We start from the raw sequence: 12,502 nt of genomic DNA, 5'->3' as shown, positions 1-12,502 counted from the left end.
CTTGACTTGACTTGTGTCTTTCAGCTGTATCTATTTATTGCTGGTCCTTGATTCAGTGGACTTATTTGTCGACTGAAATGCTTCCAAGGGCATTTATGCACCAATGCATAATTCCTCACCTCTGGTGCCACTTGAACCATATTTTCACTGCAAAAGTTTCATTACGCGTATGAAAACCATAACAGTTGTTTAGGTCTTGTTTTAACGCCCACAGCATTGCACAAGCCTTCTAGTGCCATTATGCAATTGGGAAACTAGCAAGTTCACAGATTCCTCCCACTGACTATGGTTGTTTGTTTTGGCACTGATAGCTGACTAAAGCATAAGAGCGATTGGGGTAGTTCTCCAGGTTAAAGTGAATGAGAGGCAGACACATGACTACCCTCTATCCAAGTCCTGCTCAGTGGACGTGTCCTCCCCTCATCCACAACCCTACCCGCATAGATTCGTTCAGTCTGTGGGGAGCACTCAGCACGAGCACAAACAAGTTACAGACAAGAAGACAGACAGAAGAGAGAATGAGAGGTGGGATATATACACTTTGGTCAAGAAGTGTCAGCTAAATGTAATGTAATGCAATATAGAGAAAGGGACATGTAGATATCTAGAGGGACAGAAACAGAGATAAAGAGGAAAAGAGAGAGAGAGAGAGAGAGAACAGACAAAACATAAGAGAAATTACTACAAAGTGAAGCTATAAGAGAAACTGATAGAGGAGAGGGAAGGAGGTGCGTCATGTCTGAGTCCAGCATGCTGCTGCTGGCCGGCCTGGTGCTGCTCCTGCTGCTGCTGGTCTGGAGGAGGAGGGGACCACAGGGGCTTCTACTGCCCCCAGGCCCCACTGGACTGCCCCTGCTGGGAAACCTGCCCCAAGTGAACAAGAGAGCACCCTTTGAGACCTTCTTGAAGGTATTTCTTCTCAATTTGCCATTTGGTTCGATTGCACTTCCCATTTGTTCACATGATATGTAGCTAAAGTTTGTCTGAGCATTTAATTTGAATATTTCACATCAAGATGTACCATGCATTAGAAACAATGAAATCAAAATTGCAACTATATTTTCACTTAAAATCACTGAACCTTGTGTGTGTGTGTGCGTGTGTGTGTGTGTGTGTGTGTGTGCGTGCGTGTGTGTGCTCAGAGGTGGGGGTTGGTAGTGTTTGTGTGTGCAGACTAACCTGATTGTGCTCCTCTGTACCCTATGATTAAGCAGCATTTCTCTCTTCAATTGGACCTTAGTTTGCTTCTATTGCACTTGCTCTTAAATGATTTCCAAACACTAACATAACCTGACCTAAGTCCTCCACTTAAAGGTGCAGTCAGGGATTTCAAGCCCATTCAATTTGTTATTACATTCAGCAATCATCTGCTCACAACCGTAGCTGCCATTTCCGTGAGTAAAAAAACCCGGTCTCCGTAGGTAGCCCAGGCTTCGAAAAATGAAATCAAACAAAATAGGGGCAGCCTGCCCCCTAAACAAAAACAAATCCCTGCATGGAATTTCTCTGAGAATACTGAAGGTAGGGGTGAGCTACCTCTCTGGGATGTTTTGTTTTTTGTCCTTGGTTAAAATTAAAATATACTGTATGTTTTTTGTGCACAAAAGTGTTTCCGAATAAATGTATATATGAACATAAACACAAACAAACGTGAATTCCTGCGCAATCCCTGACTGCATCTTTAACTTTGTTGTATGTTAGTGTGTACTAACGCATACACGTTGCTCGTTCTCTTCCATCCCAGTGGAGTAAGCAATACGGCCCGGTCATGACTGTGCATCTGGGACCCTGGCGCATTGTGGTTCTGATCGGGTACAAGGCGGTGAAAGAGGCGCTGGTGGACCAGGCAGATGAGTTCACAGATAGACCGCCAGTGCCGTTCTTTGACAAAGTGCAAAGGGGATATGGTGAGATCATACAGTAGCATGATTACCACCCCCCCCCCCTTTATATTGTGAAATGAATGAATGAATGAATGAATGAATGAATGAATTAGCTTAATTTCAAATTATGCAATGCTGTTTATGTACACTGTAGAGGGACTCATTTAATGTTTGCTTACTGTATGAACCCGTCATTATATCATTAATTTCTGTCGTACATACTGTAAAAAATGAAGAAAGGAGTGTTCAACAATGATTTTGTTCAGGTCTGGCCGTCAGTAATGGTGAACGCTGGCGCCAGCTGAGACGCTTCACACTGAGCACGCTCAGAGACTTTGGGATGGGCCGCAAGAGGATGGAGCAGTGGACTCAGGAGGAGAGCCGACACCTGCTGGAGAGCCTGAGAGAAACCAAGTGTGAGTGTGTGTGTGTGTGTGTGTGTGTGTGTGTGTGTGTGTGTGTGTGTGTGTGTGTGAGTGTGTGTCTGTGTGTGTGTGTATCCATGCATTTGCGATTTTTTTTTTTTTGCATTGTTACATAAGAGAGTGGCAAGTGGACAGCATTTGCATTTGCTAAAAGTTCATTGCTGCACGCCTTTAGAATCAGCACTTCAATCACTTGAATTCTCCCCCCAGCGACTCCGTTCAACCCAACATTCTTCCTGAGCCACGCCACGGCTAACGTGATCTGTGCGCTGGTGTTCGGGGAGCGCTTCAGCTACGACGATGTCAACTTCCTGCGTCTACTGCAAATTATGCAGGCCGAACGACGCCTTGAGAGCAGTCCCTGGGGGCAGGTAGATAGATAGACTTCAAATTTGTACTAGCATGCAAGCAAGATTTGGTTTTGCAGAAGTGGCAGCCATTGTGAAAGCCTTTTGTTATTCTTATATTCTTGTCCCAGATGAGTTTTAAAAAGGCTTTGAAAAGGTTGGGGGGTATTACTGATGTATCAGAAAATGTTCAATCTCAGAAAAGTCAGCAGCCCACATCCTTAACATGTCTACTTTCCTCTCTCACAAAACCTGCACAGCTGTACAACTTCTTTCCCAAGCTGATGGATCACCTCCCTGGGCCCCATCACATGGTCTTCAACCAGTTGGAGGAGCTTAAAGCCTTTATTACTGAGAAGATCCACCAGCATGAGGAGACTCTGAACCCAGACAACCCTCGAGACTACATCGACTGTTTCCTCATCAGAATCAACCAGGTCAGCTTCTGAGAACAAGTTGTCAGGGTATTTTTGACAGATATGTTGTATTCTGGAGATTGTACAGTACATGCTAAAATAGATTGAACTTAATTTAATTTGAATGATTTTCTTTTTCTTTTTCTATTTTTCTTTCTTTGAAGTGCAAAGCCTGTCAACATGCCAAGTGTCTCAAGCATGATCTACTGTATAGCTCAGAGCTGACTCGTCAATGTTTTTGCTCTCTGTGTGAAATTAGAAAATTGATTTTGTCTTTTGATTTTTTTTTTTAAAGTATATTTTTGGGCTTTTTATGCCTTTAATTAGATAGGACAGAGGAGAACGACAGGAAGCGAGAGGGAGAGAGAGTCGGGGTGGGATCCGGAAAGGACCACGGGGCGGGAATCGAACCCGGTCGCCAGCGTATGATGCAGGTGCCCCAGCCAGTTGGGCCATAGCTGGGGCCTTGTCTTTTGATTTTGGTTCAATTTTAGACCTCTTTTCCCATTATTCAAACTTGGGTCTATTATTATCTTTATGGTTATGGTATTTAGCAGACACATTTATCCAAAATAAGCTAAATATTAATCCAAAAAAGACATGTACAGTTCTCATCTGTAGTCTCCCACATGTCTCAGTACCATAAAGGCATGCTGCAGTGAGTAAGGCAGCTATGTTTCACTAATCATTACAGTACACACATTTCTCACATTTTGCTTTTGTCTATTTACCCATATACCAAGCCTAGGCCAAAAATGAAATACAAAGAGTTTGAGATTATATAAAAAAAAGAAATAGCCTAAATATTAAGAACTGGTAGATTTTTTTTCCCACCGACTCATGTTAATGGGCTTGCCTGCTAATAGGAGAAGAACCTGGCTGAATCTGAATTTATCTATGAAAACATGACAGCTACAGTCCTGGATCTCTTCATGGCCGGAACAGATTCCACCAGCTCCACCATCCGATACGCCTTCATGTTGCTTATAAAGCACCCAGATATTCAAGGTGGGACTATGCACTTATTGCACTTGTATGCAAACACACACACACACACACAGAGAGAGAGAGAGAGAGAGAGAGAGAGAGAGGTAGATAGAGGGAAAGACACACACACACACAAACAAAGATATTATGAATACACACACATGTGTGAATGTATGCATCCAAGTTGAAGCAACACTATGCGGCTCTTGTACCTGAAAATAAACTTCAAACTAATTTTGATATATCCCCATCAGCGTCACTTTTCAACGAGTAGGGCAGTCTCATAGGCTTTCATTACTACCGCAGTACTTTGAAAATTGCAGAGCACATGCAGAAGGAGATTGAGTCAGTGCTTGGCCAACACAGAGCCCCACAAATGGAGGACAGGAAGTCCCTCCCGTATACCGACGCTGTCATCCATGAAGTTCAGCGCTATATGGACTTTGCACCCCTCAGTGTCCCCCACTATGCCACCAAGAACATCTCATTCAGAGACTACATTATTCCTAAGGTAGGCTCCTCAGTAGTACTTATTCATTTTATTTTGTATTATTGTATGATTATTATGTTGTTAAATCAACATTTAGTCAAGCTGTAACCATTAAATGATCAGTATTCTAATTGGACATTTAGTCCAATGTACTGAGACAACAAAATCTTTGTAGGTCAATACATGACATTGAAAAAATCTGAAGGTTACACTTTACTTGACAGTATCGACATAAGAGTGATATGACACTGTCATGAACGTGTCATAAACAAGTCATAAATGTTTATGACATTATGCCAGAGAGTATAGTAACTTCTATACTCTTTGATTACGCTTCTGTTACTTTTTGACATTCGGTGTTGAGTTAGGGTTAGGGTTAAAGGTTAGGATTAGGGTTAGGGTTCATGTGTCATGACAGTGTCATGTCACTCTTATGATCGATACTGTCAAGTAAAGTGTTACCAATCTGAATCCTTCCTCAATCATGGCCTCTGACCTCTTTGTAGGGCACAATTATCATTCCCATGCTGCACTCTGTGCTCCGTGACGAGGACCAATGGGAGAACGCTTGGGCCTTTAATCCTGTGAACTTCCTGGACCAAAATGGCAACTTTAAGAAGAACCCAGCCTTCCTTCCCTTCTCTGCAGGTAGGAAGAGCATATGCAACTCAGTAATAATCTTCTGCATCTGCAAATACTCTTCAAAGCTTCAAAATCTGCAAAGACTTTGTCTTAAAGAGATATGCATGGTGAACCTTGGTTTGGTACACGTAAACCATTTTTGATCCGTATGAATGGCTGCTTTTAGCTTAATTTTCTCTAATAGGCTACATCCATACAAAGCAACAGTTTAGTATATTAAAGGTGCAGTCAGCGATTGTGCAGGAAGTTGCATTTGTATATGTTTGTATTTAAATTTATTAGCAGATGCTTTTATCCAAAACAAAGTACACTATATTTTAACCAAGGACCAAACGAAACATACCCGAGAGGTAGCTCATCCCTCCCTTTAGTATTCCTAGAGAAACTCCACACAAAGGGGACAGGCTGTCTCCACTTTGTTTCCAGTCTGTTTTTTACAGTGTACTCACAAAATGGGAGTGGGCATGGGCATGATAATGGACATAGAGTGGGCATGGGAGTGGGCATGGGAACGGGCATGGAAATGGCATGGACATAGAGTGGGCATGGGAGTGGGCATGGGAACGGGCATGGAAATGGCATGGACATAGAGTGGGCATGGGAATGGCATAGGAATGGGAATGGGCAATGGGCGTTAGGGTGCATCAAATTTAAATGGGAAATTTTAATTTCAAAATATCAATTTGGCTGGCATTGCATTTTGTTCCAATTAACATAAAAATGACTTTTGCACAGTTTTGAGTAATTCCATTGAGATTTAGGGGTGCCACCTAACACATGAACTTTGGCGAAATTTTGAAAAATGTGCAATTTTTAGTCTAATTGCCAAAAGTTGACCTGGAAATGTTGAGTACAGTGAACTTTTATACAGTAACATGTTCTATAGGGTTATCAAAGTAAAAGTTGTTTGTTTGCCCTTTGGGCAACTTGGGCATTTCTCAGAATTCAACTTTCAAGATTCTCCATTCACTGTCCTATAGACAAAATGAATGGAGGTCAATGGGACATGTTCATGTGGCCTTACCCTGAATTCTGTGCAGCAGTGATGGATGTCGGACACACATATAAAATTGAATTGACTTTATTGTTAAACACAAAGGGTGATACTGACAAACTTAAAAGAACAAACCCTCTCTAGTGGGTAACTCACTGACTAACAGGGCCTAATGGTAAGAGCTGACACTAACTAAACTCCGAACTTAACTGCTCAGTCTGTGCCAGAGTCTCTGCTCCACTGAGCAACATCACCAGGGAGAAAGAGAGAGGGAATGGAACCTGAACTCTGAACCTAGCCAGTGTGTCTCCCCCCAGATATGTCTCCCCCACCCGCCACCCAAGAGTAACCGTCCTATTCAGGGATTAGCTTGGGTTTGCAGCGGCAAAGGTTTGGCTGTTGGTTGCAGTCATGTTCAACTCACACACACACACACACACACACACACACACACATACACACACACACACACACACACACACACACACACAAAGCAAACACAGACAGACACACACAGAGAGAGACACATACACACAAAGACACACACACACACACACATACAGACAGACACACAGAGAGAGAGAGACATACACACAAAGACACAGACACACACACACAGAGACACACACACACACACAGACACACACACACACAGACACACACACACACACACACACACACAAAGACACAGACACAGACACACACACACACACACACACACACACATACAGACACAGACAGACACACAGAGAGAGAGACATACACACAAAGACACAGACACACACACACACACAGACACACACACAGACACACACAGACACACACACACACAGACACACACACACAAAGACACACACACACAGACACACACACACACAGACACACACACACACACAAAGACACACACACAAACACACACACACACAAAGACATACACACACACACACATGTTCTCCTCAGCCAAAGAGATAAATAGAGAGAGAGAGAATAAGGGATACAAAGGAGAGAAGAAAGACACACCCAGAGAAAGCGGATGAAAAAAGGAGAGACAGGGCCAGATGTATGTTTTTGTGCCCACGTCAGGCATATTTCATTTGCAAAGTGCACGTAAAAGCATGGCGAGGTATGTACAAACAGACCGCACTGAGGAAAAAGCGTAGACTGCCTGTCGTGGGAGCTGCAAATGGCTATTTGCGCTTTTCCGTGTCATGCATATGCATTCATAGGAGGGTCAGAGGAAGTGGGAGTATCGCGCAAACACAGGAGACGACAAGTGATAATAGCATTGATTAGGTACCGTCTGTTTTGCGGTGAAAAATTTCAAAAATCAAAATCGCGGTTGAATGCGTCAATTAGAGAAACTTTTAGAGACAGCTGAATAAGTATTTAGAGCATCAGTTTTCTTCATTGTGCAATAAATAGTTCAAGTATTTTCAAGTAGATTAGTAGAACTACTAGGCCTACTCTGTATGTCGCTGCTCGTTGACATCTTATTATCATGTATGATCGCTAAAGTTTGTTTCTTTTTAATGTCACAATTGGTTAACTATTCAACTGCGCTTGTGGTTCAGCTGTGGGCACGCAATTAGCTTTGCAGAGGGGGCGGGGAAACAACTACAGATATGATAGTAATATGTAATAACACATCCAACACAGATCAAGATCACCTCAGTTTTCTTGAGCTGTAGTATTGTTTACCTCAGATCTCCATGGCGACCATTGAGCACTGTTAACCACTTTATCCAACAAAAACAGATGTGCGGTGGCACCCCTAAATCATAATGTACTGGAAAAATATTTTGCGTGTGTTGTTTCTACATATATTGGAACACTTTTAGCACTTTTAATTCAAGAATTGTGTTTTTTGATGCACCCTAATGGGCGTGTAGGACCACTGACTGCACCTTTAACCAACACAGTTTAAAATGTGCATTTCTAATAATAACCTGTCACTTTCCAATTGACTACCCTCTTCACTTGATTCTATATGAGTAGTACTTATTGCTGCACTAACATGCCCTAGTAACACTGTGATTATTCCCTTTTTTGTAAGTCGCTTTGAATAAAAGCATCAGCTACATCACTAAATGTAAATGCAAATTCAAATGATCACATGCAACATAACATAATGGACAAAATGTAACAAAAGTGAAGGGGTCTGAATGCAGAACATACAGAATGCACTGCATGTATGATAAGACAGTGACTCATTATGGTATTATAGTATGGCATTATAGTAAATGTACAAAGAAAAGACAACATCCTCAAAAATGTTTGTGTTGCAACACAGGTAACAGGTAAATCTGTTTGTGTCTCAGGTAAGCGTTCGTGTGTGGGAGAGTCACTAGCGCGGATGGAGCTCCTGCTCTTCCTGGTGTCCATAGTGCAGCATTTCCACCTCAGCACCCCTGGAGGACCGTCCAGTCTGGACATAAAGCCTGAGTTCAGCAGCTTTGTCAAAGTCCCTGCTCAGTACCAGCTCGTTGTCACCCCCCGCTGATTGGTACTGCATGTCTAAAAGAAAGTTTTAGTGATCTCCACTAGAACTGAGCTTTTTTAGTGTAAGACTAAGCCTAATCTACATACAGGAAACTGGCCCATAATCTAACCCCTAACATGTCACCACACTATAACAAACTCTAGAAATATAGAGGATGTATATTTAACAAACACTGCATAATGCTTAGGCCTACATCTGACACAAATACTTCAATAATGACATAATATTAAAGGACATCAGTTGGATTTGTTGTTCTGGCTCCTGTGCATGTTGTGTTTTTATGCATTTGATGACAATTTATAAGTCCCAGTCATGTAAAGATATACTGTACATAAAGATAGACATGGTATGTTAAGTGCATAGAAATATTGGGGGGGGGGGGGGGGGTTGTTTATGCCTTCAAAGTTCATAGCAGTATAATGACGCATTTAAGACAATAGTGACTTGGGAAGCCAATTTCGAAAAATGTGTTCACTTAATCAACTCAGAAAACAATGAAGATGTTAACAGCGAGATCTGTCTTTCCACCTGTATGGCCTTTGAAGTATGTTACCTTACATTAGTATGTTACCTTACATTGAAGTAATGTAACCTTACATTACACTCTAAAAAATGCTGGGTTATTTTTTCAACCCAAACGCTGGGTTGAGGCTGTTGGGTCATTTTGTTTGGTTGTTTTTACTCATATTGGGTCATTTCTGTAACCCAGCTTGCTGGGTTGATAGTTTATCACTGCTGGGTTGATAGTTTAGGGCTGTGCTCCCTCCTGTCCCCCACCTGACGTGGAGTACACTACCCAGCACCAGGGTGACTTCAACACAGCTGCATAGTTATTTGAAGGTTGAGAGAAAAAAAATCGTCAGGCAGGCATGCAGGCATATTCTTTCAACCGTCAAGTCCAGCAGCTGTCAACATGCAATGGAAATCAGGTGATTTCGGAAGGTATGTATCTGCTTTTATTTATTTATTTATTTTTATCCAGACGGATTTTAAAAGGATCAAGGATATCAAGGAATATTCTGCCTGCCATTTCGTTCAGCTTCAAGCAGGTTAGCAGGTGTCATTCCAGCTAATATTAGCTACTGTTAATGTTAAATCTACACAAATACAGACTCGTTACATAGTTCTGTATTCACTGGGTAGGAACTGCTGAACAGAAACAAAACGAACTTTTACAACGAACTACAATTAGCATACCAGCAGCTGGTAGGTAACGTTAGCACACTTGGAAACTTTATGCTAATTAAATATGCTTCGTGGCTAACGTTTGTCAACTAGCTAACACAGTCGAAGTAGTCTCTTCACAACACGTAACTTACGATAATAATCATGCCAAACAACATCTTATTAAATCATTCAGGGTAGCCTCATATTATAGCCATGTAACTTACTGGGTGGTTCTTGGTGGTAACATTAACTTGGATTCACTAACTGAATAATGTGTTAACATTAGCTAGCTAACGTTAGCACTGCTTAACTTATGTTTGTCAGCCTAATGTTAATGGTAATGTTAGCGTTATCAAGCTCATCTGACATAAACGCACGTTTTGTAGGCTATTATCGGTATTATATTAAAAAAAATATAGGTGGTCATGGTTTCCGAGTGTGTTGCACTAATAATTTATCTCCTGGTGGATTTTTATGTCTGTCAATATCATTCACTGGTAATGGTTCATGCAAGTCTTGATATAAAGTTCTGTAGGCTAACAGTGATTAAAATGCACTCTTTTTTTCTTTGACAGGGCTGACCCCCAAAACGGACTTTGGAATCTGCCTGCCTTCATGGAAGTATCACATGCATTTTATACTAGGCTAGCTATTCAAAAATAAAGAAAACTATCAAATAAATAATTGTGTCGAACTGTTTTATTTCATTGCATGGCTTTTGAGGGCCATTTAATAAAGACTGTTTATATCAGGCCTAAAGCTGTTAACAGAAGGTGTGACTTTAAAGTAAGTAAATACAAACTTTGACTTATTAAAAGTTTGTACAAGCAGAGTATTTAAAAAATCAACCAGTAGTTTTTGGGGATTTGGTTACATAACCCAAACATTTTGTAACTTTAAATAAACAGTTGTGTCAACATAACCCAACATATTGGTTAAATTTCAACCCAGTTGTTGGGTTAAATTTAGTAACCCAATTTGCTTGGTTAAGATAACCCAATGCTGTGTTGGACCACATTTTACTCAGCGGCTGGGTTGAAAACAACCCAGTTTGGGTTGTTTTTAACCCAGCATTTTTTAGAGTGTAGTCTCCCTGTTCCTGTGAACCATGTCAATTGCTGATAGCTTGTGCTTAGCATGTAATTTCATGACTTGTCACTGTCATAATTGATGACTGACTAAATTTAGTCGTGTTAGGCTGTACAATATAAGGTTAGACCTTATCAGAGGCTATATAATATGTCACACATATCTTTTTGAGCAGGCCATGGTTCTGTCCAAACTGGACTACAGTATTATATATTTAGCTGGCCTATCTGCTGGGTAGTAAGACCATTGCAGATTCAAAATGTAGCGGCATGTCTGGTCTTTAATCAGTCAAAGGAAACATGTTCCCCCTGGATGTGTAGTTACTACCCGTAATTTCCCAACTATTAGCCGCGGCTTATACATTGATTTTGCAAAATGTCTTCAGCTACGAGGTTAATACACAGGGGCAGTTATTATGGTATTAATATGGTTTTGTTTCTTTTTAACTTGCATAAAACACTGTCCTGCGGCTTATGTACAATGCGGCTAATACACAGAAAATTACTGTAGAATGATTAGCTAATTTATTTTTGTTCTAGAGATCGTTTTACTCAGTCATTTGTAGTCTACATGTTCATGGTTATTGTTATTATGACGATTTGCTATTGTTATTAGCATCTTTTAATGTAGGCTATTATGACAACTTTAAACTTTTAATGATGATGTTTGTTGTTATAATTGTAAGTTGCTGTGGACCAAAGCATGTTTGCCATGATTTGAGGAGTGTGTGGTAGGAGCAGGCTTCAGTTTCTTATTTATTTTTTATGGCTTGGCCCAACGTATAAGTGACATCAAGGAAGAAAAAGGCCGCCCTTTGCATACAAACGTGTTTATTGCACAGGCACGTTTCGGCTTAACTTTAGCGCCTTCCTCAGTGTGCTCCCAAATTATTTGAGAAGTAACCTGAGGAGTGTCATTACACTTTTGACCATGTGGGGTCCTCAGCCTCCTTGTCTATGTTTCTAGTCACATTGTAGTTTTATGGTTTTACCTGTGCCTGCCTTTACATGACAGTTTATTTGTTTTTGAGTTATTTTTATTTTATTTATTTTTTGCTGTTATTTGACCTACATATTGCTTGTTTGGATCATGCTTTTTTCCCTACAAGATTTCAGATTGGTCTGTCTCTCTTTACTGCCTTCTAGATTTTTTACCTTTGTGGAGTTTGCTCACCACAGACACAGTTTGACGCAGATCACATGTGCCATTACCATCCCAATATCCCCTAAAGTCCCTTGGCTTTCAACCTCAAACAAAGCTGATGATCTCAACCTCACAGAATCCTCAGCGTTTCACAAAGCATGTGTCAGGTTCACCAGAGAATCAAACCCAGGTCTCCAGTGTGAGATCTATCCTCTTCTCCACTATAGTTACCCTATAGTAAGCCTATAGTTAGCCTACAGTAAGCATATAGTTAGCATATAGTTAGCCTATAGTAAGCATAGTAAGGCTATGTGCAGAGACTGGAGTCAGAATCTGGAGTGGATCCAGAACAGCAGGACAAAAACTTGTAATGTAGTCCATGCAGAGGTCAAAATCCAAAAGGCACTAAACCCATTTCT

The 12,502-nt window shown here is 41.0% G+C and overlaps 1 protein-coding gene across 1 annotated transcript; it reads left to right on the top strand.

Annotated features, from left to right (window-relative positions):
• The first annotated feature begins 512 nt into the window (after positions 1-512).
• Positions 513-8,988, top strand: LOC143121962 (cytochrome P450 2C5-like). Its single transcript, XM_076282689.1, has 9 exons — positions 513-909; positions 1,745-1,907; positions 2,150-2,299; positions 2,519-2,679; positions 2,916-3,092; positions 3,938-4,079; positions 4,382-4,569; positions 5,055-5,196; positions 8,503-8,988. Exons 1-9 carry the CDS (start codon positions 736-738, stop codon positions 8,682-8,684), a joined length of 1,479 nt encoding a protein of 492 aa, XP_076138804.1. The 5' UTR covers positions 513-735; the 3' UTR covers positions 8,685-8,988.
• The last annotated feature ends 3,514 nt before the right edge of the window (positions 8,989-12,502 follow it).

Source organism: Alosa pseudoharengus, unplaced genomic scaffold, assembly GCF_046254945.1.
Source record: "Alosa pseudoharengus isolate Yale_2024_CS ecotype anadromous, Long Island Sound unplaced genomic scaffold, YU_APseudo_1.1 YU_APseudo_1.1_scf_13, whole genome shotgun sequence".
Classification (NCBI taxonomy): domain Eukaryota; kingdom Metazoa; phylum Chordata; class Actinopteri; order Clupeiformes; family Clupeidae; genus Alosa; species Alosa pseudoharengus.
The sequence above is the reverse complement of the archived record's forward strand: the minus strand, read 5'-3'. Positions and strand labels throughout refer to the sequence as shown.

Excerpts from the sequence above, each read along its gene's own strand:
- LOC143121962 (XM_076282689.1), top strand. The coding sequence starts at position 736 with ATGTCTGAGTCCAGCATGCTGCTGCTGGCCGGCCTGGTGCTGCTCCTG. Across the intron at positions 2,300-2,518 it reads GAGCCTGAGAGAAACCAAGT|CGACTCCGTTCAACCCAACA; the intron begins GTGAGTGTGTGT and ends TTCTCCCCCCAG. Across the intron at positions 4,080-4,381 it reads AAAGCACCCAGATATTCAAG|AGCACATGCAGAAGGAGATT; the intron begins GTGGGACTATGC and ends TGAAAATTGCAG.